General features: G+C 43.1%; 1 protein-coding gene across 2 annotated transcripts in view; it reads left to right on the forward strand.

The window, feature by feature from the left end:
- Window positions 1-18,556, forward strand: part of LOC139407134 (EH domain-containing protein 3-like) — a 35,642-nt gene extending 17,086 nt beyond the window's left edge. The window contains exons 5-7 of one of the 2 annotated variants that reach the window (XM_071150563.1): window positions 2,759-3,171; window positions 8,544-8,708; window positions 13,685-18,556. In XM_071150563.1, the coding sequence (XP_071006664.1) occupies window positions 2,759-3,171; window positions 8,544-8,708; window positions 13,685-14,215 (1,109 nt within the window). In that variant the 3' untranslated portion in view covers window positions 14,216-18,556. The remainder of the gene's footprint in view (window positions 1-2,758; window positions 3,172-8,543; window positions 8,709-13,684) is intronic. The other variant, XM_071150561.1, reaches the window with a different exon arrangement.
- Window positions 18,557-21,553: the final 2,997 nt, after the last annotated feature.

Consider the following 21,553-nt stretch of genomic DNA (forward strand, 5'->3'; position numbering starts at 1 on the left):
GTGTGTGTGCGCTGAGTCTTGGCGTGTTTATGTGTGTGATGTGTAACTGTGTGGGGGGGCCTGTTCTTGAATCTGACGCCTGTCTCTCAGAGTGTGAATGTTACTATTTCTCTTGTTGCTGTAGCAACCCCACAGGAAATGTGGTCGCAGTCTTCGTTGTTTGTGTGTCATCCTAACTTGTTGAAATACAATGGGTTGGTAAATAGAAGTTATACCAGGAGCTGTCTACAAGCAGAATACAGAGTGCTCTTATTTCCACCTGTAATTTTTTTAAAACCTCTTTTCTTCAACATTTGGTTTACTGTTCTGTCAGGACCCTGATTGTGTTTCAGTTCTGGAGAGGTTCATTACTAGACTGTATTATGATTATCACAATGTACAACATTCACCCACACATAGCCATGTTGACTTGAAGCTCTGAACCCCCCCCCCTTTTCATAAATTTCATTTTTCACCTCTGTTTGTGTCTCCTTTCTTCCTGTGTACAGCTGCGAATGAACATGGACCCGGCTATAGCGAGTATCATAAATGCCCATATGGAGGTATTGTAGTGAAAGTCCGACTTTAAACAACCGCAGTGTTAACCAACGCAGCTTGCCTATACTACAGTAGACCCTATGGGATTTCTGCAGTGCTGCGTCAAGCCAGGCTTAAAATAACTGGGTCCCTTGACATTAACAGCTTACTGTGCCCCATCGTTATAAATCAGTGCCATAATGCCATGGTCCTCCAACCAGTTTCACTGCTCTTATTGTCCTGCCCATTATTCACGTATGGTCTTTGACTTACTGTACTGCTGCCTATATTTCGCTCCAAAGGCAAAGGAGCCGTGAGTGTTTATTTCTGTTTAAGCCCTTACGGTAATACCGGTAGTTGATCCATAGTCAATAGTAAGTCTAGTCAATATACTTGAGAACTAGAGAAACACTAGCAAGGGTATGGAGTAGCAAGTAACCACTAATGATAAAATACCTCCTATGAAAAGGTGAGAAACGTGTTCTGTCTATCCCCACAGAAGGTAACAATAAAGGCCCATAGTGAAACTGCCAAATCATCAGGGATGAGGCCTCTGCGTTTCTATCCTGTATCGGCATGGAATAAAATCCTTCCCTGGAAACATGGCCCTGGCTGCCATATTCCATGCCTCTGATTTGAGCAACATTAACACACTAATCCCAGCTTCTGGTACAGTACCTTCTCCAGTTCTGTGGAAGTCTTCCCCTCAGCTGTAAGTGCACCAAGGTAAGGAGGAGCTCTGCCATGCACCCTTGGAGTTGGAATAGGGTTGGAGAAGGGTGGTTAAGTGCTCCATGAAACAGGTGTTTCACTTTATAGATGCTATGTGTCTTGATATTGAAATGCATCTCAGCGCAAACAGCTTGAGGTTGTTGTTCCTGTGTCTATGATGTGCCTATGCACAAACAATAGACCTGAAATGAAAGTCCTGGGTTGTCTTCTATTCTTTTTAATTTCATAGATCACTCCATTGTCTCGTTTTGCATTCAACAACTTTTGCATGTCTGCTTTAAACAGATGCTTTGTTTTCTTCAAGGTGTACTCATACGGTATGTTTCTTTATTCTCCTCATAATGCTATGTCACATATGCTGTGTGTGGTTCCCTGACCCATTGTTATATTACAGCACACACATTCATTTTTCTGTAGCCAAGCTCTTTGAGCAGAACCTTTTTTAATATGATTAGTTTTTATTGTGTGATTTTCCCCACTTGGGTCCCAGCCAGTTAGAGTTAGGAATGGAACGGAGAGAGAGAGTGCGGTGCCCAAGGTCAACTCTCTGACTTACTGGCTGACTGCAGGTCTGCCTCCCAATACTCTCCCCATCCAATGGAAACTCCTCTTTCAATGGCATTCAGATAAGAGAGCCATGTCCACCACTGATATCTTGTCAATGGGAGACTTAACTACTTTCACGACTAGGAATACATGCTTTGATAATGGACTCATCCATTAGTACTCATCACCTGCTGCTTTCTAGAGACTAGAGTACATTTTAATTTCTCTGGAGCTGAAATCTGTATTCCCCTGACAGCTCTCTTCGTCTCTGGGCTTCTCGGATCACTGGCTTCAGATTAGACCGCTAATTGCTCCATTTAGATTAGCAGTTGTTTGGGGGAATTCTCCTTCGTGCCTGAAATGCCTGTCTTTCTCTCTCCCTCCCTATCTGCTGCTGCGAGATAGGTGCAGGAGGAGAATAAAGTGGGTCAGTCGCCCGCTTAGTGTAAAACCTGTTATCCAGCTAGCGAGGTTGAGGGTAGGAGAGGAGGAGGTCATGAAGCCATATGCTGAGTCATTCAGCCCCTTCTTGTCCTTCCCTGCTCCTCAGACTGGGGTTAAAGAAAGCACCCTCATTCTCCTCAATCCACTGTATTAGCATGAAGTGATGACATAGTTAAGTGAGGACAGGACAGATTAATATTGGCTTTAGAAATCCTGTTCTCACTGCATAACGGTAAGAAAAGGGAGAGGCACAAAATGATTGACCATTGGATCATGTTTTTCAGGCGTTCAGCCTCTATCTCAGATAGTGGTTTTAACTGTTGTCTTTAGGAATTTATGACGTGTCATACTGTTTGTCCTCTTGAGCAATAGCAGGCCTCCCAAGTTTACAACATTCTTCTGGTTACTTAGCTGGATGCCACTGGATCGCTCTGGCCCTCCAAGAGTCTGTACTGTTGATGTTCTGCCGGTTGTTGACCCTGCCTATCTCCCTCCACTACCCCTCGCCCCCCCTCTCCAGGCTATGACTTCGCAGCCGTTTTAGAGTGGTTCGCCGAACGCGTGGACCGCATCATCCTCCTGTTCGACGCCCACAAGCTAGACATCTCAGACGAGTTCTCGGAGGTCATCAAGGCCCTGAAGAACCACGAAGACAAGATCCGGGTGGTTCTAAACAAGGCTGACCAGATCGAGACGCAGCAGCTGATGAGGGTTTATGGCGCCCTCATGTGGTCGCTGGGGAAGATCGTCAACACGCCTGAGGTCATCCGTGTCTACATCGGGTCGTTCTGGTCACACCCATTGCTCATCCCTGACAACCGTAAACTGTTTGAGGCGGAGGAGCAGGACTTGTTCAAGGACATCCAGTCACTGCCCCGCAACGCTGCCCTCAGGAAGCTCAACGACCTCATCAAGAGGGCACGGCTCGCTAAGGTAAGCTCTGACTACATGCACGCACACATTCTCTCAGAAAAGAGTGGAAAGTACTCCTAAGCACAATGTCATTTTGGTCTGACTAGAAAGTTCTCTTTTTATTAAGTATTAAGTCATTTTTCCAAAGAGAATAATAGTATTTTTTTAAAGAGGTCTTTGAATGGAATAGAATCTCAAGAGACACCACACAGACTGACCAGGAACTATAATACAGTAGACTCACTATGCAAGAGTAATGAGTGCAATCACACCCACTTTGTTAGGATACGATAACCTTCCCCTACTAAGCGAGCTGCCAACCCTCTCCCCAGGGGAACATTATGTGACTGCGTGGTGAGATGAAGGCTGGTACAGTGGCTGTACCTGGGTACCTTCACAGCTGAGCTACACTCTAATAGAGTCATAAGGCATTGGTGGCACTGAGAACCCAAAGTCATACCACATCAACTATCAGTCATAGGTCACTACTGTTCACTTGACATAGAGGCTTGATTGCAAGTGGGTTTGAGATGCAGTTGGTCATGGACAAACCTTAACTTCAAGCCCACATGTAACTTACATTTTTGGGGGGGCATGGTTTTCTCTCAGGACACAGGAATGGTTTTTTGTTTTTTTTACAACTCTCATCGTGCAGTTTGGAAACAAACTAAATATTTTTATTTGATTTTTTTACTAGTCAACAAAAAACTGTTGGGCGATGGTGATAATTTTACAGCAATAGAAATCATTCCACAAGGACTAGTTTTTATAAGTCATTATATTGATGAATAATTTTTTCCAAGCTAGATAGAAAAATAAATTGCAAGGTGAGTTGTTCTGTGGTCAAGGCCTACTGGCTGACTGATGGACGAGCATCCAGGGATCACAGCAGTGGTCAGGATAAAGACAGGTCATTTGGGCTCCGGGTGTGTCCAATACCATCAGATGATTAACATTCAGCCTCATGATGAATCTCACTCCCCATGGCTGAGTATATAACCCTCCCAGACAGCCATAAACCCCAACACCACCCTGCCTCTGTGGTGACCTAGCCGTGAGTCGTGACCATATTGTGTTGCCGCCAATTATTGTGGTGTCACAGGCAAACATGATTTGCAGTACAATATTATCGCCCTATAGCTAAACAAACAGAGGGGGTGTGTGATCACAAACAGTGGGGAGTGTTTAATTGATAATTATTATTATTTGACCATGCTGGTCATTTATGAACATTTGAACATATTGGCCATGTTCTGTTATTATCTCCACCCTGCACAGCCGGAGGATTGGCCACCCCTCATAGCCTGGTTCCTCTCTAGGTTTCTTCCTAGGTTTTGGCCTTTCTAGGGAGATTTTCCTAGCCACCGTGCTTCTACACCTGCATTGCTTGCTGTTTGGGGTTTTAGGCTGGGTTTCTGTACAGCACTTTGAGATATCAGCTGATGTACGAAGGGCTATATAAATATTTTGATTTGAATTGATGAGCTTGTCATAATTTCTGGGATGTCCCTGACCTTACAGTAGGATTCAACTGGATCCAGATGTGTATAGGCATGATCTGTGGCTGGGGGAGGGATGGATAGAGTGAGTTGGATAGTAGAGCCAAGCAGGGAGGTGGGGGGGGGGGGGGGGGGGTATTGAATTATGTGCAGAAAGACCTTGAGAGAGCATCAGAAGTGTTTGTTCTAATAACAACGAGACCTGGGGTGTATTCATTACGGAAACCTTTTACCGTTTAAGAAACAAACCAAAGCAAACCAAGAGTTTCTATTGGACAAATTCAGGTACTGTAGGGCCCTCCTCTACAGTACCTGGCTGTTCAACAGGATGTCCTGAAGGGTGTGTGATTGCCTTTGCATGCGTGTTTTGTCCACAGTCCATGGAATCGCAACCAGACAGGTGGCCACTTTGAGTGGAGATGGCAACCCACCCTCGACCTCCCCCTGTCCAGTGGAGGCTGCTGAGGGGAGGACGGCTCATAATAATGGCTGGAATGGAGTAAATGGAAGGATACCATTCCATTTACTCCATTCCGGTCATTATTATGAGCCGTCCTCCCCTTAGCAACCTCCACTGCCCCTGTCCCCCTATTCCCTGTCCCCTGGTTCCTGATCCCTGTCCTGTCTCCTGTCCTGACCAGAGAGGTAGTCTTCCTCTGCTATCAGCAGCAGTGTGCTCATCCATCCGCCAAAGTAGAAGTACTGTTACTTTAATGACATTTTGCTCAAGTAGAAGTAAAACTACTAGTGTAAAAACTAAAGTAAAAGTAAAAAAGTAGCTCATCTAAATATTACGCAGAGTGAAAGTAATGTAGTATACCTTTAAAATAAAAATGTTGACCTTATAGCTATGGTTACCTAAATGTTGTTGCACATCATTTTTTCCTTGCAATAAATTGAAAAAAGAAGAGAGGAAATTAATGTTCAGTATTAACTAAGTCTGTTTATTTGAGTTGCAGCAAGGCACATCGAGTATATAAAAAAACAAAGGATTTGTCAGTACTATTCATATTTAAAAATACATGAAACATTCAAAGCAATTCATGTATTGATGAATTATAAGCAATACAAAATCAAGTACATAAACAAATCACTTTCCCCACTCATTCCATCCCTCTTTCCCTCACTCACAAACTCCCTCTTTCCCTCACTCACAAACTCCCTCTTTCCCTCACTCACAAACTCCCTCTTTCCCTCACTCACAAACTCCCTCTTTCCCTCACTCACAAACTCCCTCTTTCTTTTATTCTCTCACTCTCTCAAGGCCAAATGAGGAGTGCAAGGGCATTGGACCTACCTAAAGGATTTGATGTCAAATTAGCCTTGGAGGCAACAACAGAACACCATGGAAATAAAGATTGAGCAAACTCCACTGAAATAGAGGAGGGAATGTAGGGTCGGTTGCCCCTTTGCCTCCAGAAGAGCCTGAATTCTTCATGGCATTCTACAAGATGTGAGAAACGTTCCACAGGGAAGTTGGTGGATGTTGCACAGGGATGTTGCTTAGGTCACTCGTTTTTCCCATTCTAACGTTCAATCGAACAGCAACTCAGAATGCCTTGATGCCTGTCTGCCTGCTTTATATAGCAAGCCATGGCCACGTGACTCCGTCTGTAGGAGCGATACCTTTTCGTGAATGGAGTGGTGTACCTAATAAACTGGTCAGTTTGAGTGTATATAGGCTACATGTACATTAGGTTTTGTTGTGTTCCTTGAGCAAAAACCAAGAGGTTCTGTTCTAATGCCTTCACTTACCTCTGAACTTGGTGTTCAGTTTTCGCAGGAGCTGATTTTCCAAGTGAATAGAATCTGTCCTGGCTCTCTTTGCAGAGCAGTCTAACACAGCTAAAAAGATGCTCACAGGCGGCCGAGGAAGGCAGGCCTCTGTTCAGTTTGAGGGACACACATCTGAAAGCAGAGTTCAATTCCTTTCTGTCTGTATGGAAAGGAATGAAGCAAGTCCATCTTATCTGACACACAGGCAAGGTACCCATCCAGCTCCCCTGTACCTGGTGACCTTTTGGGCATCAGTGATGAAGAAAAATCCTCTTAATCAGATGAATGCTGCCTCTGTTGCTCTGTCTCGCTCTCTGTGGCAAGATGATGCTTCAGGTAGACCAATCCTGTATAGTTACAAATACAAAACATCCACATATTTAATATTTCAGCAAATTCTGCTTTAGGTGGAAACTTCATATCACTGACATTACAATAGCCCAGACATTCCATACTTGTTATTCTCAGATACTGAGACTGAAGTGAGTTGGTCAGATGTTCTCAGACCTAAATGTTGTCTAATGTTGAGATGATTCCATGTCTAGCTGTACCTATTGTGTACACTAACAACGTTATATGCACAGCTAACTTAGCTGCAAGGATAGCTTGCTAACATTAGCATGCTAGACTAGGCTAACGCTAACATACGTAAGTTACACTATTAGATAGCTAGCTATACTAGCTGCTAAAGCCATCCATAACAACATGTTTGATCATTCATAGCTAGCTAGTTATCTCAAACTAAACTAGCTAAGTTCTTTTTTACTTTTTGAAAATCTTTTGACCATCATCGTTCAATTTGTATGCACAGCTTGATTGGCCTGTATGGGTGCGACGATGCGTGACATTTTATTTAATTGGTCACTGACTAAACAACAATGAGCATTTTCTTTTCTGCCTTCAAGGGGCTCTCCAAATCTTTCCATGCCCTCATGATCTACTATTATGAATAGCCTACAAATTTGTACTCTTTAATAGATGTTTTTAAAAAGGTAGCGAAGTACAATACTATAAAACATTTTAAAGTAAAATGGCTGCCTTTTGAAAAATACAAAAGAAAGTACATGTTCTTGGAAAAGGTACTCAATTCCTGTAACGAGAGTATTTGTAATTCGTTATTTTCACCCCTACACCTACTATTGTTAAATTGCTTTTATTCCTCATTGAACACAGTCAATAATGTCTGGAGCAACTGTTAAATATCAACAAAAACATTGTGGCCTTGGATTTGAGTTGCTGTTGCCATTTCACTGCTTGAAACTTGTTTTCCGCTTTTAGTATGCCTTATCTCAGCAATCAGCTGATGTCACAAAGTGCTATACAGAACCCCAGTCTAAAACCCCAAACAGCAAGCAATGCAGATGTAGAAGCACGCTGGTTAGGAAAAACTCCCTAGAAAAGCAGGAACCTAGGAAGAAACCTAGAGAAGAACCAGGCTGTGAGGGGGGCCAGTCCTCTTCTGGCTGTGCCAGGTGGCGATTATAAGAGTATATGGCCATTTAAGGCCAGATTGTTCTTCAAGATGGTCAAACATTCATAGATGACCAGCAGGGTCAAATAATAATCACAGTGGTTGTAGAGGGTGTAACAGGTCAGTGCCTCAGGAGTAAATGTCAGTTGGCTTTTCATAGCTGAGCGGTCTAGAGGTCGAGACAGCAGGTGCGGTAGAGAGCGAGAGAGTATTGCATTCAGATATAGCATACGTAACATGTGAATTTCTTCTTTCATGGTGAATTGTGTCTCAGAAATCTCCAGGAGAGCCAGTTGTGTGATGCGGTTATTTTCGCCTTCCCCTCTCAGTTTTAGGAAACCCTAAGGAAGGGAACCTCTTGAGTAGCCGGATGTGGTACCTGCTACATGCACCCTCATAAAACTGCTTTAAGTGCTTCCTTCCTGTTTGAATGTTTAAAATATCAGGCATTTCTTTTCAATGACTTTGGGAGATTAAGGGAAACATTAAAGAGCCCTTTGTGGCACAACAGACACATAAACAAAACTATGACCCAAGAGGAGCTGGCAGCAACCCCTGTATTGGTCCCGAACCAGCATTTGGGAAACACTGTCTCTCTGCCCCACTTGGTATTACCAGTCCTGTTGTTTTCTGCTGTCTTGTTGTAGGTCCATGCCTACATCATCAGCTCTCTGAAGAAGGAGATGCCAAGTGTGTTTGGAAAGGAGGGCAAGAAGAAGGAGCTGATCAACAGCCTGGGAGAGATCTACAGCCGCATTGAGAGAGAACACCAGATCTCCCCTGGAGACTTCCCCAACCTCAAGAAGATGCAGGTGAGATAGACACACTCCTGTGTAAGGTATAAGAGTAGATGTACACTACCATTCAAATGTTTGGGGTTACTTAGAAATGTCCTTGTTTTTAAAAGAAAAGCACAAAAAAATTGTCCATTACAATGACAACAAATTGATCCGAAATACAGTGTAGACAAGCTTAATATTGTAAATGACTATTGTAGCTGGAAATGGCAGATTTTTTAATGGAATATCTACATAGGCGTACAGAGGCCCATTATCAGCAACCATCACTCCTGTGTTCCAATGGCACGTTGTGTTAGCTAATCCAAGTTTATAATTTTAAAAGGCTAATTGATCATTAGAAGCACAGCTGAAGACTGTTGTTCTGATTTAAGAAGCAATAAAACTGGCCTTCTTTAGACTAGTTGAGTATCTGGAGCATCAGCATTTGTGGGTTCGATTACAGGCTCAAAATGTCCAGAAACAAAGTACTTTCTTCTGAAACTCGTCAGTCTATTCTTGTTCTGAGAAATGAAGGCTATTCCATGCGAGAAATTGCCAAGAAACTGAAGTTCTCCGTACAACGTTGTGTACTACTCCCTTTACAGAACAGCTCAAACTGGCTAAAACCAGAATAGAAAGAGGAGTGGGAGGCCCCAGTGCACAACTGAGCAAGAGGATAAGTACATTAGAGTGTCTAGTTTGATAAACAGAAGCCTCACAAGTCCTCAACAGGCAGCTTCATTAAATAGCACCCGCAAAACACCAGTCTCAACGTCAACAGTGAAGAGGCGACTCCGGGATGCTGGCCTTCTAGGCAGAGTTCCCCTGTCCAGTGTCTGTGTTCTTTAATGCACCTTAATATTTTCTTTTTATTGGCCAGTCTGAAATATGGCTTTTTCTTTGCAACTCTGCCTAGAAGGCCAGCATCCCGGAGTTGCCTCTTCACTGTTGACGTTGAGACTGGTGTTTAAGATGGCGTCAAAGAACATGGCTGACGTTTTACATTCTCCCAACCAATTGTGCTATTTTGTTAGTTTTTTTTTGCATTTTGTTAAACTTATTGTGTACATAATGCTGCTGCTACAGTCTCTTATGGCCGAAAATAACTTCTGGACATGAGAACAGCGATTAATCACTGCGGACTGGAGGAAACTTTTTCCTTTAACGAGTCTGACGAGAAGAATATCCTGCTTTCACTGTAACAGGCCCAGATTCGGGCAGCCTTCTGAGAATCCGTAGGTGAGTGAGTAAACTCCCACTGCCATTCGTTCTTCTTGCTAACATGCAATCATTGGAAAATAAAATTGATGACCTACAATTGAGATTATCTTACCAACGGGACTTCAAAAACTGTAACATTTTATGTTTCACCGAGACGTGGCTGAACGACGATACGGACAATATAGAGCTAGCAGGATTTTCCATGCACCGGCAGAACAGAGACGCTACCTCTGGTAAGATGAGGGATGGGGGTGTGTGTATTTGTCAATAACAGCTGGTGCGTGATGTATAATATCAAAGAAGTCTCGAGGTATTGCTCGCCTGAGGTGTAGAGTACCTTATGATTACTGTAGACCACACTATCTACCAAGAGAGCTTACAGTGGTCTCCAAAATTAATGGCACCCCTGACTGGCAATGCACAAACAATGCTTAAACAAATATAAACAATATAATTATAGAGAGAAACTCTAAATACCAACATGTGAGAAATACTGTACTTTATTAATGTTTCAATGGAACCAACCAAAATAATGTATTGATTTAATTAAAAATCAATGTCCTCCAAATCAAGGTTTCACAATTAATGGCGCCCTTAAATATTATTGTAAATAACATCTACCAAAATTAAACCACAAATTAAATTCACTTATTTAAGTTATCTAAGTCTTAAGGAACTATATTGAGCCATTACATCACTTCCTGTTTCATTAGGGTATAAAAATGAAGTGACACACATGCAATATCCCGCTGTCATCCAACACCATGAAGAAAACAAAAGAACTAGCAGTTCAAAAGAGACAGAGGGTCATAGACCTCCATAAATCTGGTAATTGCTACAAGAAGATCCACAAACGATTGAATATAGCACTGTCAGGGCAATTATTAGAAAATTCTAAAGATATGGAACAGTTGAAAACCTCACGGATAGAGGACACAAATGCATTTTGCCCCCCCAGGATAGGGAGGAGGATGGTGAGAGAAGCAACAAAATCCCCAAGAATCACTGTGAAAGAATTGCAGGCCTTGGTGCCGTCTTAGGGTCACCAGGTTTCAAAAAGCTCCATCAGACGCCACATCCACAGGCTCTTTGGAAGGGTTGCCAGAAGAAAGCCCTATCTGACCCCAAGACACAGATGCAAGCGCTTGGAGTTTGCCAAACTTGGAGTTTGCCGTAATTTAAATTAAGACTGGAAGAAGGTGCTCTGGTCAGATGAGACCATAATTGATCATTTTGGTCAGATACAGCATTGGCATGTTTGGCGTCGAAACAGAGATGCATACAAGGAGAGGCACCTCATACCCACGGTGAAATATGGAGGGGGGTCAGTGATGTTTTGGGGCTGTTTTAAATCCAGAGGTCCAGGGGCACTGGTTAAGATTGATGGCATAATGAATTCTACCAAGTATCAGGCAATTCTGGCTGACAATTTGGTTGCCTCTGCCAGAAGGCTGGGACTTGGCCTTAGGTGGACTTTCCAACAAGACAATGACCTGAAACATACCTCAAGATCCACACAGAAATGGTTCTGTGACAACAAAATCAATGTTCTGCCATGGCCATCTCAATCGCCAGACCTCAATCCAATCGAAAACCTGTGGGCTGAGTGGAAGAGGGCAGTTGGTAAGTGCAAACCCAAGAATGTGAAGGATCTTGAAAGGATCTGCATAGAGAAATGGTCCAAAATCCCCCCAAATGTGTTCCTTAACCTTGTCAATTATTACAGGAAAAGACTCCATGCTGTTATCCTTGCCAGAGGTGGTTGCACTAAGGGCTAAATGAGGAGTGCCAATAATATTATGAAACCTTGATTTTGGTTAAATTTATTTTGTATTAAATAATTGTATGATTTTGTTTGGTTCCATTTGAAACATTAATAAAGTACAGTATTTCTCACATGTTGGTATTTTGAGTTTCTCATTAATTATATTGTTGATATTTTTTTAATTATTGTTTGTACATTGCCAGTGTGGGGTGCCAGTAATTTTGGAGCCTACTGTATATTATTAGTAGCCGTCTATTTACCACCACAGAACGAAGCTGGCACTAAGACCGCTCTCAACCAACTCCATAAGGCCATAAGCAAAGGAGAAAATGCTCACCCAGAAGCGGCGCTCCTATTGGCCGGGGACTTTAATGCAGGCAAACTTAAATCAGTTTTATTACATTTTTACCAGCATGTCACATGTGCAACCAGAGAAAAAAAATCCTAGACCACCTTTACTCCACACACAGAGATGCATACAAAGCTCTCCCCGCCCTCCATTTGGCAAATCTGACTATAATTCTATCCTCCTGATTCCTGCTTACAAGCAAAAACTAAAGTAGGAAGTACCGGTGACTCGCTCAATATGGAAGTGGTCAGATGACGCAGATGCTACACTACAGGACAGTTTTGCTAGCAGAGACTGGAATATGTTCCGGGATTCCTCCAATGGCATGGAGGAGTACACAACCTCAGTCATCGGCTTCATCAATAAGTGAATCGATTACGTCGTCCCCACAGTGTCTGTACATACATATCCCAACCAGAAGCCATGGATTACAAGCAACATCCGCATCGAGCTAAAGGCTAGAGCTGCCGCTTTCAAGGAGTGGGAGACTAATCTGGACGCTTATAAGAAGTCCTGCTATGCCCTCAGACAAACCATCAAACAAGCAAAGCGTCAATACAGGATTAAGATTGAATCCTACTACACCGGCTCTGAAGCTCGTCAGATGTGGCAGGGCTTGAAAACTACGGATTACAAAGGGAAACACAGATGCGAGCTGCCCAGTGACGTGAGCCTACCAGACGAGCTAAATGCCTTTTATGCTCGCTTTGAGGCAAGCAACACTGAAGCATGCACGAGAGCACCAGCTGCTCTGGATGACTGTGTGATAACGCTCTCGGTAGCCGAACAAAACCTTTAAACAGGTCAACATTCACGAAAGTTTCAAGTTCCTTGGTGTCCACATCACCAACGAACTATCATGGTCCAAACATGCCAAGACAGTCGTGAAGAGGGCATTACAAAACCTTTTCCCCCTAAAGACACTGAAAAGATTTGGCATGGGTCCCCAGGTCCTTAAAAGGTAATACAGCTGCACCATCGAGAGCATCCTGACCAGTTGCATCACTGCATGGTATGGCAATTTCTCGGCATCTGATCAATTTTATTTTATTTTAATGGACAAAAAATATAATTTTCTTTCAAAAACAAGGAAATTTCTAAGTGACCCCAAACTTTTGAACAGTAGTGTATAATGCAGCATATGGGCTGGACAGCATCATAGCATGTATACATAAGAGCCAAAAAGTATGGCTACAAACATGACTCACATTGTCATGTTTACCTAGAGAACCTGATTTGCTTTGGATAAAGCCCACTATCTGTGCTATTTTCAAGCAAACACAAATCTTCTGACTGAGCTAACACACCAATGTGTCTGCCCTACTGGGACAAACTGGTTTGAGCCATGGTGGCCAAACAGCCCCTTTCTGATTGGCTGTGGTCAGCCATTACATCTGAACCACCCCCAGTCCATCTGGGCCTGATGAGCACTTTGTTTTCCTCACTGAGAGAAACACCATTATGACTTGGCTCAGAGTAGAGAATAAACAGCAGTCATGTTGATCCTTTCTGTCACAAATGTATCTCTGATGCACAGACCAGGACAGTCATGTACCTTGTTCCAACCCCCTCACACGCATTAGAGACTGTAAAGATGTATCAACGAAGATCAGCTTGACTCTGAAAACACATCTCTTTTTAACTCTAACCTCTGCCCTCTCTTCCCACTTATAGGAGCAACTGAACGCCCATGACCTGAACAAGTTCCAGCCCCTGAAGATGAAACTGCTGGACACAGTGGATGACATGCTGGCCCACGACATCGCCAGCCTCATGGTGCTGGTCAGGCAGGAGGAGACCAACCGACCCCAGCAGGTGGTGAAGGGAGGGGCCTTTGACGGTACCCTCAACGGGCCCTTTGGCCATGGCTACGGAGAGGGTGCTGGAGAGGGCATCGATGAGGCAGAGTGGGTGGTGGCCCGTGACAAGCCAATGTATGACGAGATCTTCTACACTCTGTCGCCGGTCAATGGGAAAGTGACGGGTGCCAACGCCAAGAAGGAGATGGTGAAGTCCAAGCTGCCCAACACTGTGCTAGGGAAGATTTGGAAGCTGGCTGACATCGATAAGGATGGGATGCTGGATGATGAGGAGTTTGCCCTGGCCAATCATCTGATTAAAGTCAAACTGGAGGGGCACGAGTTGCCCGCCGACCTCCCCGGTCACCTCATCCCCCCCTCCAAGAGGAAAATCCCTGCTGAGTAGACCCACCCCTGCATCCTCACTTCCACAGGGCACTGAAGAAGAAAGGGAGTTGGTAGGAGGAAGGGCAGGGAATGATCTTTGGGGGGTGCGGGGGTAAATTCATCAAGGTTGGACAACCACGCTTCAACATGAAACAAAGAAAAGTTTCAACTTGGTGGTCATGCTTAGAGAGAGCAAAAAGATTGCAATTGTTGGCTTGCTCTTCTGACCTATGTATGATTTTGTTTTGTTTCTTTTTTTTTGATTAAACTGGGTTGAAGGGGGTAAAGGTCATGGTTCAGAGTTGGAGGAACTGATATTGGACTCTTACTGACTGCACCACCTGCATGCCATATTATTAAACACCCCCACTTAGAGTGTGTTATCTGTGACAATAACCTGCATTATCATTGGATACATGAACCCTGTCTGTTTCTCAAGCATAAAGGATTTTGTATTTTATTTGAACCATATCTCCATATCTCTCTTGGCATAAAATAGGCATGTTTCAAAAAGGATCAACTTAATCTTAATAATCTTTATTACTTATCATCTTTAAAATACAATAACGGCTCAAATGCAGTGATATGAATCCTTTTTTTAAATAAATAGACATATTCTATTTTCTTCTTGTGAACAGGCGGCATCCTAAACATGCAGGCCCTTCGTAGCCTGACCAAGAGACTGTTACAACTGTATGGCTGTCATGTCGGAAATCTGAGAGTTGGTAGACCTTTAAATGTATAATGTTTTGAAAGTGCTTTCTAGTAACTTGTATCCCTGTCCAACGTTGGTATGTTTATACCTACGTATTTAACCTATTATTTAGAATACTTCACTGTCGAGGGAAAGAGACTTCAATCTTTCCATAGACAAGGAGGTGAACTGACAATGGAAACGGACAATTTCCTTAGGTAAACAGTGCTCACTAAATGCATAACTAATTAAAAAGAAAAGGTTTTAAATAAGCACTTTCATTCAATTATTGTACTCAGATCGCTTCCCTCAATACTGTAGATAGCACAAAAAAGAGTTATATTCTTCCTATACTGTGACTTTCAATGTTCATCATAGAGTGTATGTCTAGAGACTAGGTTCTATATTTTAGGATATCCACTAGTGTTGTAGTTGAGACCACTTCTGGATATTATCCACCATAAAGAATATAACATAATCCAAATACCCTGTGTTTGTGTACCTGATTGGTCAGAAACAGAAATTGAATAGGTCAAATATATATGGGTATTGTATATAGAAAAGGCCCCCTAATTGCGTGTTCAGGGCAAGTTTAATTTCGTAGCTACAGTAATACTGGCGGTTATTACTGGGATCATGTTGGGGGAACACTGGTCTGAAAGGAGTTCTTAGGGGCAACTGATATGTTGAGAGAATATACAGCACACAGTATGAAAGGGCTCTATTCAATCCGTAGCACTGAAGATCCGCTTTATAGAGCGATTGACAATTAAAGACAATGTTCCCGTGGTCGCGGAGACTGCATTTACGGTAAACGCTGCGTATGTCGGCTCAATCAGAATGAGAGTTTCTCCCACTCTGTACACAAGGGGTAAGTTTCTTTCCCTGGCTGATATAACTGATACTATTTTCTACTGCTGTCTGTCTGTTGCTGCTGACAGTACGCTAAGTATCCTGTTGTCATCAGTCTGTTGCTGCTTACAGTACGCTAGGTATCCTGTTGTCATCAATCTGTTGCTGCTGACAGTACGCTAGGTATCCTGTTGTCATCAATCTGTTGCTGCTGACAGGACGCTAGGTATCCTGTTGTCATCAATCTGTTGCTGCTGACAGGACGCTAGGTATCCTGTTGTCATCAATCTGTTGCTGCTGACAGTACTCTAGGTATCCTGTTGTCTTCAATCTGTTGCTGCTGACAGGACGCTAGGTATCCTGTTGTCATCAATCTGTTGCTGCTGACAGTACGCTAGGTATCCTGTTGTCTCATTGTCTCATTCTGCTTCCTGTTTTTGTTTTGATTAACTTTAGTAAGACTATTTGATCTCCTGAGACAGTGACTTTCCAGATGTCAGGGAGCTATGAATCTACATGGACACAAATCAGATGACTGTTTTCATGCACGCCAATTAAAGGGATGTATTTTGAGTCCGATTGCAGCTTCTGATTGTATCACACCTCACATGTGCTCAACAGTTACAGTGCATTGCGAAAGTATTCGGCCCCCTTGAACTTTGCGACCTTTTGCCACATTTCAGGCTTCAAACATAAAGATATAAAACTGTATTTTTTTGTGAAGAATCAACAACAAGTGGGACACAATCATGAAGTGGAACGACATTTATTGGATATTTCAAACTTTTTTAACAAATCAAAAACTGAAAAATTGGGCGTGCAAAATTATTCAGCCCCCTTAAGTTAGTACTTTGTAGCGCCACCTTTTGCTGCGATTACAGCTGTAAGTCGCTTGGGGTATGTCTCTATCAGTTTTGCACATCGAGAGACACATTTTTTCCCATTCCTCCTTGCAAAACAGCTCGAGCTCAGTGAGGTTGGATGGAGAGCATTTGTGAACAGCAGTTTTCAGTTCTTTCCACAGATTCTCGATTGGATTCAGGTCTGGACTTTGACTTGGCCATTCTAACACCTGGATATGTTTATTTTTGAACCATTCCATTGTAGATTTTGCTTTATGTTTTGGATCATTGTCTTGTTGGAAGACAAATCTCCGTCCCAGTCTCAGGTCTTTTGCAGACTCCATCAGGTTTTCTTCCAGAATGGTCCTGTATTTGGCTCCATCCATCTTCCCATCAATTTTAACCATCTTCCCTGTCCCTGCTGAAGAAAAGCAGGCCCAAACCATGATGCTGCCACCACCATGTTTGACAGTGGGGATGGTGTGTTCAGGGTGATGAGCTGTGTTGCTTTTACGCCAAACATAACGTCTTGCATTGTTGCCAAAAAGTTCAATTTTGGTTTCATCTGACCAGAGCACCTTCTTCCACATGTTTGGTGTGTCTCCCAGGTGGCTTGTGGCAAACTTTAAACTACACTTTTTATGGATATCTTTAAGAAATGGCTTTCTTCTTGCCACTCTTCCATAAAGGCCAGATTTGTGCAATATACGACTGATTGTTGTCCTATGGACAGAGTCTCCCACCTCAGCTGTAGATCTCTGCAGTTCATCCAGAGTGATCATGGGCCTCTTGGCTGCATCTCTGATCAGTCTTCTCCTTGTATGAGCTGAAAGTTTAGAGGGACGGCCAGGTCTTGGTAGATTTGCAGTGGTCTGATACTCCTTCCATTTCAATATTATCGCTTGCACAGTGCTCCTTGGGATGTTTAAAGCTTGGGAAATCTTTTTGTATCCAGATCCGGCTTTAAACTTCTTCACAACAGTATCTCGGACCTGCCTGGTGTGTTCCTTGTTCTTCATGATGCTCTCTGCGCTTTTAACGGACCTCTGAGACTATCACAGTGCAGGTGCATTTATACGGAGACTTGATTACACATAGGTGGATTGTATTTATCATCATTAGTCATTTAGGTCAACATTGGATCATTCAGAGATCCTCACTGAACTTCTGGAGAGAGTTTGCTGCACTGAAAGTAAAGGGGCTGAATAATTTTGCACGCCCAATTTTTCAGTTTTTGATTTGTTAAAAAAGTTTGAAATATCCAATAAATGTCGTTCTACTTCATGATTGTGTCCCACTTGTTGTTGATTCTTCACAAAAAAAATACAGTTTTATATCTTTATGTTTGAAGCCTGAAATGTGGCAAAAGGTCACAAAGTTCAAGGGGGCCGAACACTTTCGCAATGCACTGTATGCTTCACATGTACACAACCCATTCAATGATAACTACATACACTGGATGCCTGCTCTGTGTTCATCATCACAACGACTAAATCCATTGTACAGCCCCTTGTAAATGAGAACACACAGTCTTCCCTGTCTAGCTGGTGGAGAATACTCAGACAGCTGCTGGGGTGGCACTCGCTGATCTATAGGCTAATGTGGTGTATCACAAGTGGAGCTGTCGGTGATGTTTGTGCAGTCTCCTCTCTGAGCCATGAATATAGAGAGTTAGAAGGGGTGTGTGCCACGGGTAAATGTAAAGGGGTGTCCTGGGATATGGATCTTTACATTCAGTTGTATTATTCATGATTAACAATGAGCAGTCTACTTGGTAAACCACAGTACCCTGCGTGTGTCTGTCTGTACCATATGTGCGTGTGTGATTAACAGACTTGCAGAAAACCAGTAGCCATGTTCATGTGTATGTTGTTCTATGTAACTGTTCTCCAGTTGGTGGGAAGTTGGATGGTGAAACATTCCGCATATTATGTTCTGCTTTGAAAACGAAATAAAGCTCATTCATTTATTACAGAGTTTAATGTGCTGTTTTCATGTGTCCCCACATGGGAGTAGACCACACTGCCTTCTGTATAAACTCTCTCATCTCGCTCGTGTCATGTCTTTCTTTTCAGACTGTGTGGAGAAGAAGGGAACATGTGTTTTTGTGGAGTTTAGTTGCTGGGGTTTTCCAGCCAGAGATGTGGGTCATGCTTGTTTGTTATGACTGAAGGCAGAGAGCAGCGGGAAGGGCAAGAGCTTCGAATACAGCAAACAAAATGTTGGCATGTAGTGTTTTTCCCACTTCTGGAATGGACCATGGATGAGAAATTGTAAAGTTATTGTCTCTCTCCATTTCTCTGTCACCATGGATACAGTATCTAATACACATGAATTAAACAGACTACTTATTGCCTGGAAAGATGATACAGTTTGTTCACTTTATTAAGGAAATTCTGACATCGATCATACATTGGTCATACCCCCTCTCTACAGAATACATCCTCTGCATCACCAACTCTATGATTGATGTTTTCCTGTTTGTTGCATCACACTCCTCATTCCTATACATTCACATGGCTGATACGTTGGACATCAGGATCGAGCCATCTAGAACGTGATGTTCATGTGTAATGGGAGGGCAGAGAGTGGCTCCATCATCCTGGACCAAAGCAGGGAGACGGGAGATTGTCTGCAGGGATCCAGTGTGTTTCCCTCTTCCCTGGCCCTGCCCTGTGTCTCATGGCCATGGGGAGGTGAGTCACCTCAGATACTGCCTCTGGTCTGCACAGCATCCCAGCTGCACGCACACAAAACAGTCTTGGTCATGAGAAGCCATGTGTCCCCTTGATGAGAACCCACCCAAGTGTCAAATAGACTCTGTTGTACAGTTGATCCCATGATGACAATAACACCTCCACAATGGTGACAATGATGTTCAGCAGCATCCCATCCTGCATCCCACTGCTAGCATTACCTCTGAAGCTAAGCAGGGTTTGGACCTGGTCAGTCCCTGGATGAGAGACCAGATGCTGCTGGAAGTGGTATTGAAGGGCCAGTTGGAGGCACTCTTTCCTCTGGTCTTAAACAATGTCCCAATGCCCCAAGGCAGTGATTGGGGACATTGCCCTGTGTATAGGGTGCTGTGTTTCAGATGGGACGTTAAATGGGTTTTCCTGAATCTCAGTGGTCACTAAAGATCCCATGGCATTTATTGTAAGAGTAGGGGTGTTAACCCTGGTGTCCTGGCTAAATTCCCAATAATGGCCACCAAATCATCCCCAGCTTCTAATTTGCTCATTCATCTCCCACCTCTCCCCTGTAACTATTCCCCAGGTCATTACTGTAACTGAGAATGTGTACTCAGTCAACTTACCTGGTAAAAAAAAATCATTCACAAATTCTGCACAAATTCATAAATATGTGAAGAATAATGTAATGATCTGACTTTTCCACTTTCACTGTGTAGACTAAGTATCAGCATGGCTCCTTAGGCTGTCAAAACATTGAGAAAAAGGCCAAGCTGAATATTGCCTGTTGTCACGGTAGACCCTGTAAGTGTGCGTGGGAGAGATGGGGGAAAGGGGGGGGGGGGGAATTTGAGGGAAAGGGGAGGCCCAGCCCTGGAGTCAGGGCTGGCCAAGAGCAGGCCACTGGCCTTGACATCCACACATGTTTGTTTGACTATCCTTGTGGGGACCAAACAATTGATTACCATTCAAAATCATATTTCCCTTAACCTAACCCTAACCTTAAGCCCTAACTCCTAAACCTAACCCTAATTCTAACCCTAACTGTAAACCTGACCCCTAAACCTAAAATATACTTTTTCGTTGTGAGGACCGGCGAAATGTCCCCACTTGTCAGAAATGTCCTTGTTTTACTATCCTTGTGAGGACTTCTGGTCCCCACAAGGATAGTAAAACCAAACACACGCGCACACACACACACACACACACACACACACACAGACTTGTGGAGGAAGCTGAGAAGTACACCATAGATCGCAAACATCCGACACTTTCTCCACTTCCTACAGGAAATGCTGCCCCGTTGCAGCTGTAATCTCTGTCTGTGCTCCTTGCTCACCCCTGTACCCTGTACTGACAATACAGCCAACCACTCCTTTTATTTTTTCATGTTTTGGACATAAAAGACTAAAAACACCAGGAAATCAGCTCAAAGTTGTTTTAATAAAAATAAAAAAATCCCAAATATTCCCAATGTGTTGTAGAGAGACACGTGATCGTATACAAATGTAAGCAAAGTTTGAAATGATTATGTTTTAGTCAAACACATCTGTTTGGGCTTCTTGTAGTCTACAAATTATTTGTGATTATGTTTTGCTCCGACCATCTGCTCAAGAAAAGAAATGGGCCCAGGGCTAAATCTAGTTGATGATCCCTGCCCGATAGCGGCAGGGTAGCCTAGTGGGTAGAGCGTTGGACTAGTAACCGGAAGGTTGCGATTTCAAACCCCCGAGCTGACAAGGTACAAATCTGTTGTTCTGCCCCCGTCATTGAAAATAAGAATTTGTTCTTAACTGACTTGCCTGGTAAAATAAAACCCACTCTATCTATGGCTTGTATTTTCACTCAGTACCAAATCCATAAGTATGTGCATAATAATTCTGAAAGAGTCACATGTTTTCTTTTATGTACAGCTATACTATGTCTCCTGAGCGGAAGATCATGAGTTCAAATGAGAGATATGCTCTTGGACTGTTCATGTTATTTGTGATGTGCTAGCAGTAACCATGACGTTAGTATGAGTCTTATCTCACCCGAGGCTTTGAACGATGTCTTTTCGTTGATAAATTTGATTCAGAGCAAACTGTTTGCGTTTAATTTTAGAAACCAGGGTTTTAACAGCTCCCGAGGGGATGGGAGGAAGAGGTGGACTTCCAGAAACTCCACAGACAAGGAGACACAATGTACAATATTTTAAAACTACTATGTTTCCTGGAAGCTGTTCAGCAGGAGACACATAGTTCAAAAACAGGAATCTCATCACTTCCCAAGGAAAATCA

The sequence above is a fragment of the Oncorhynchus clarkii genome, chromosome 4 (genome assembly GCF_045791955.1).
Source record: "Oncorhynchus clarkii lewisi isolate Uvic-CL-2024 chromosome 4, UVic_Ocla_1.0, whole genome shotgun sequence".
In the NCBI taxonomy this organism is placed as follows: domain Eukaryota; kingdom Metazoa; phylum Chordata; class Actinopteri; order Salmoniformes; family Salmonidae; genus Oncorhynchus; species Oncorhynchus clarkii.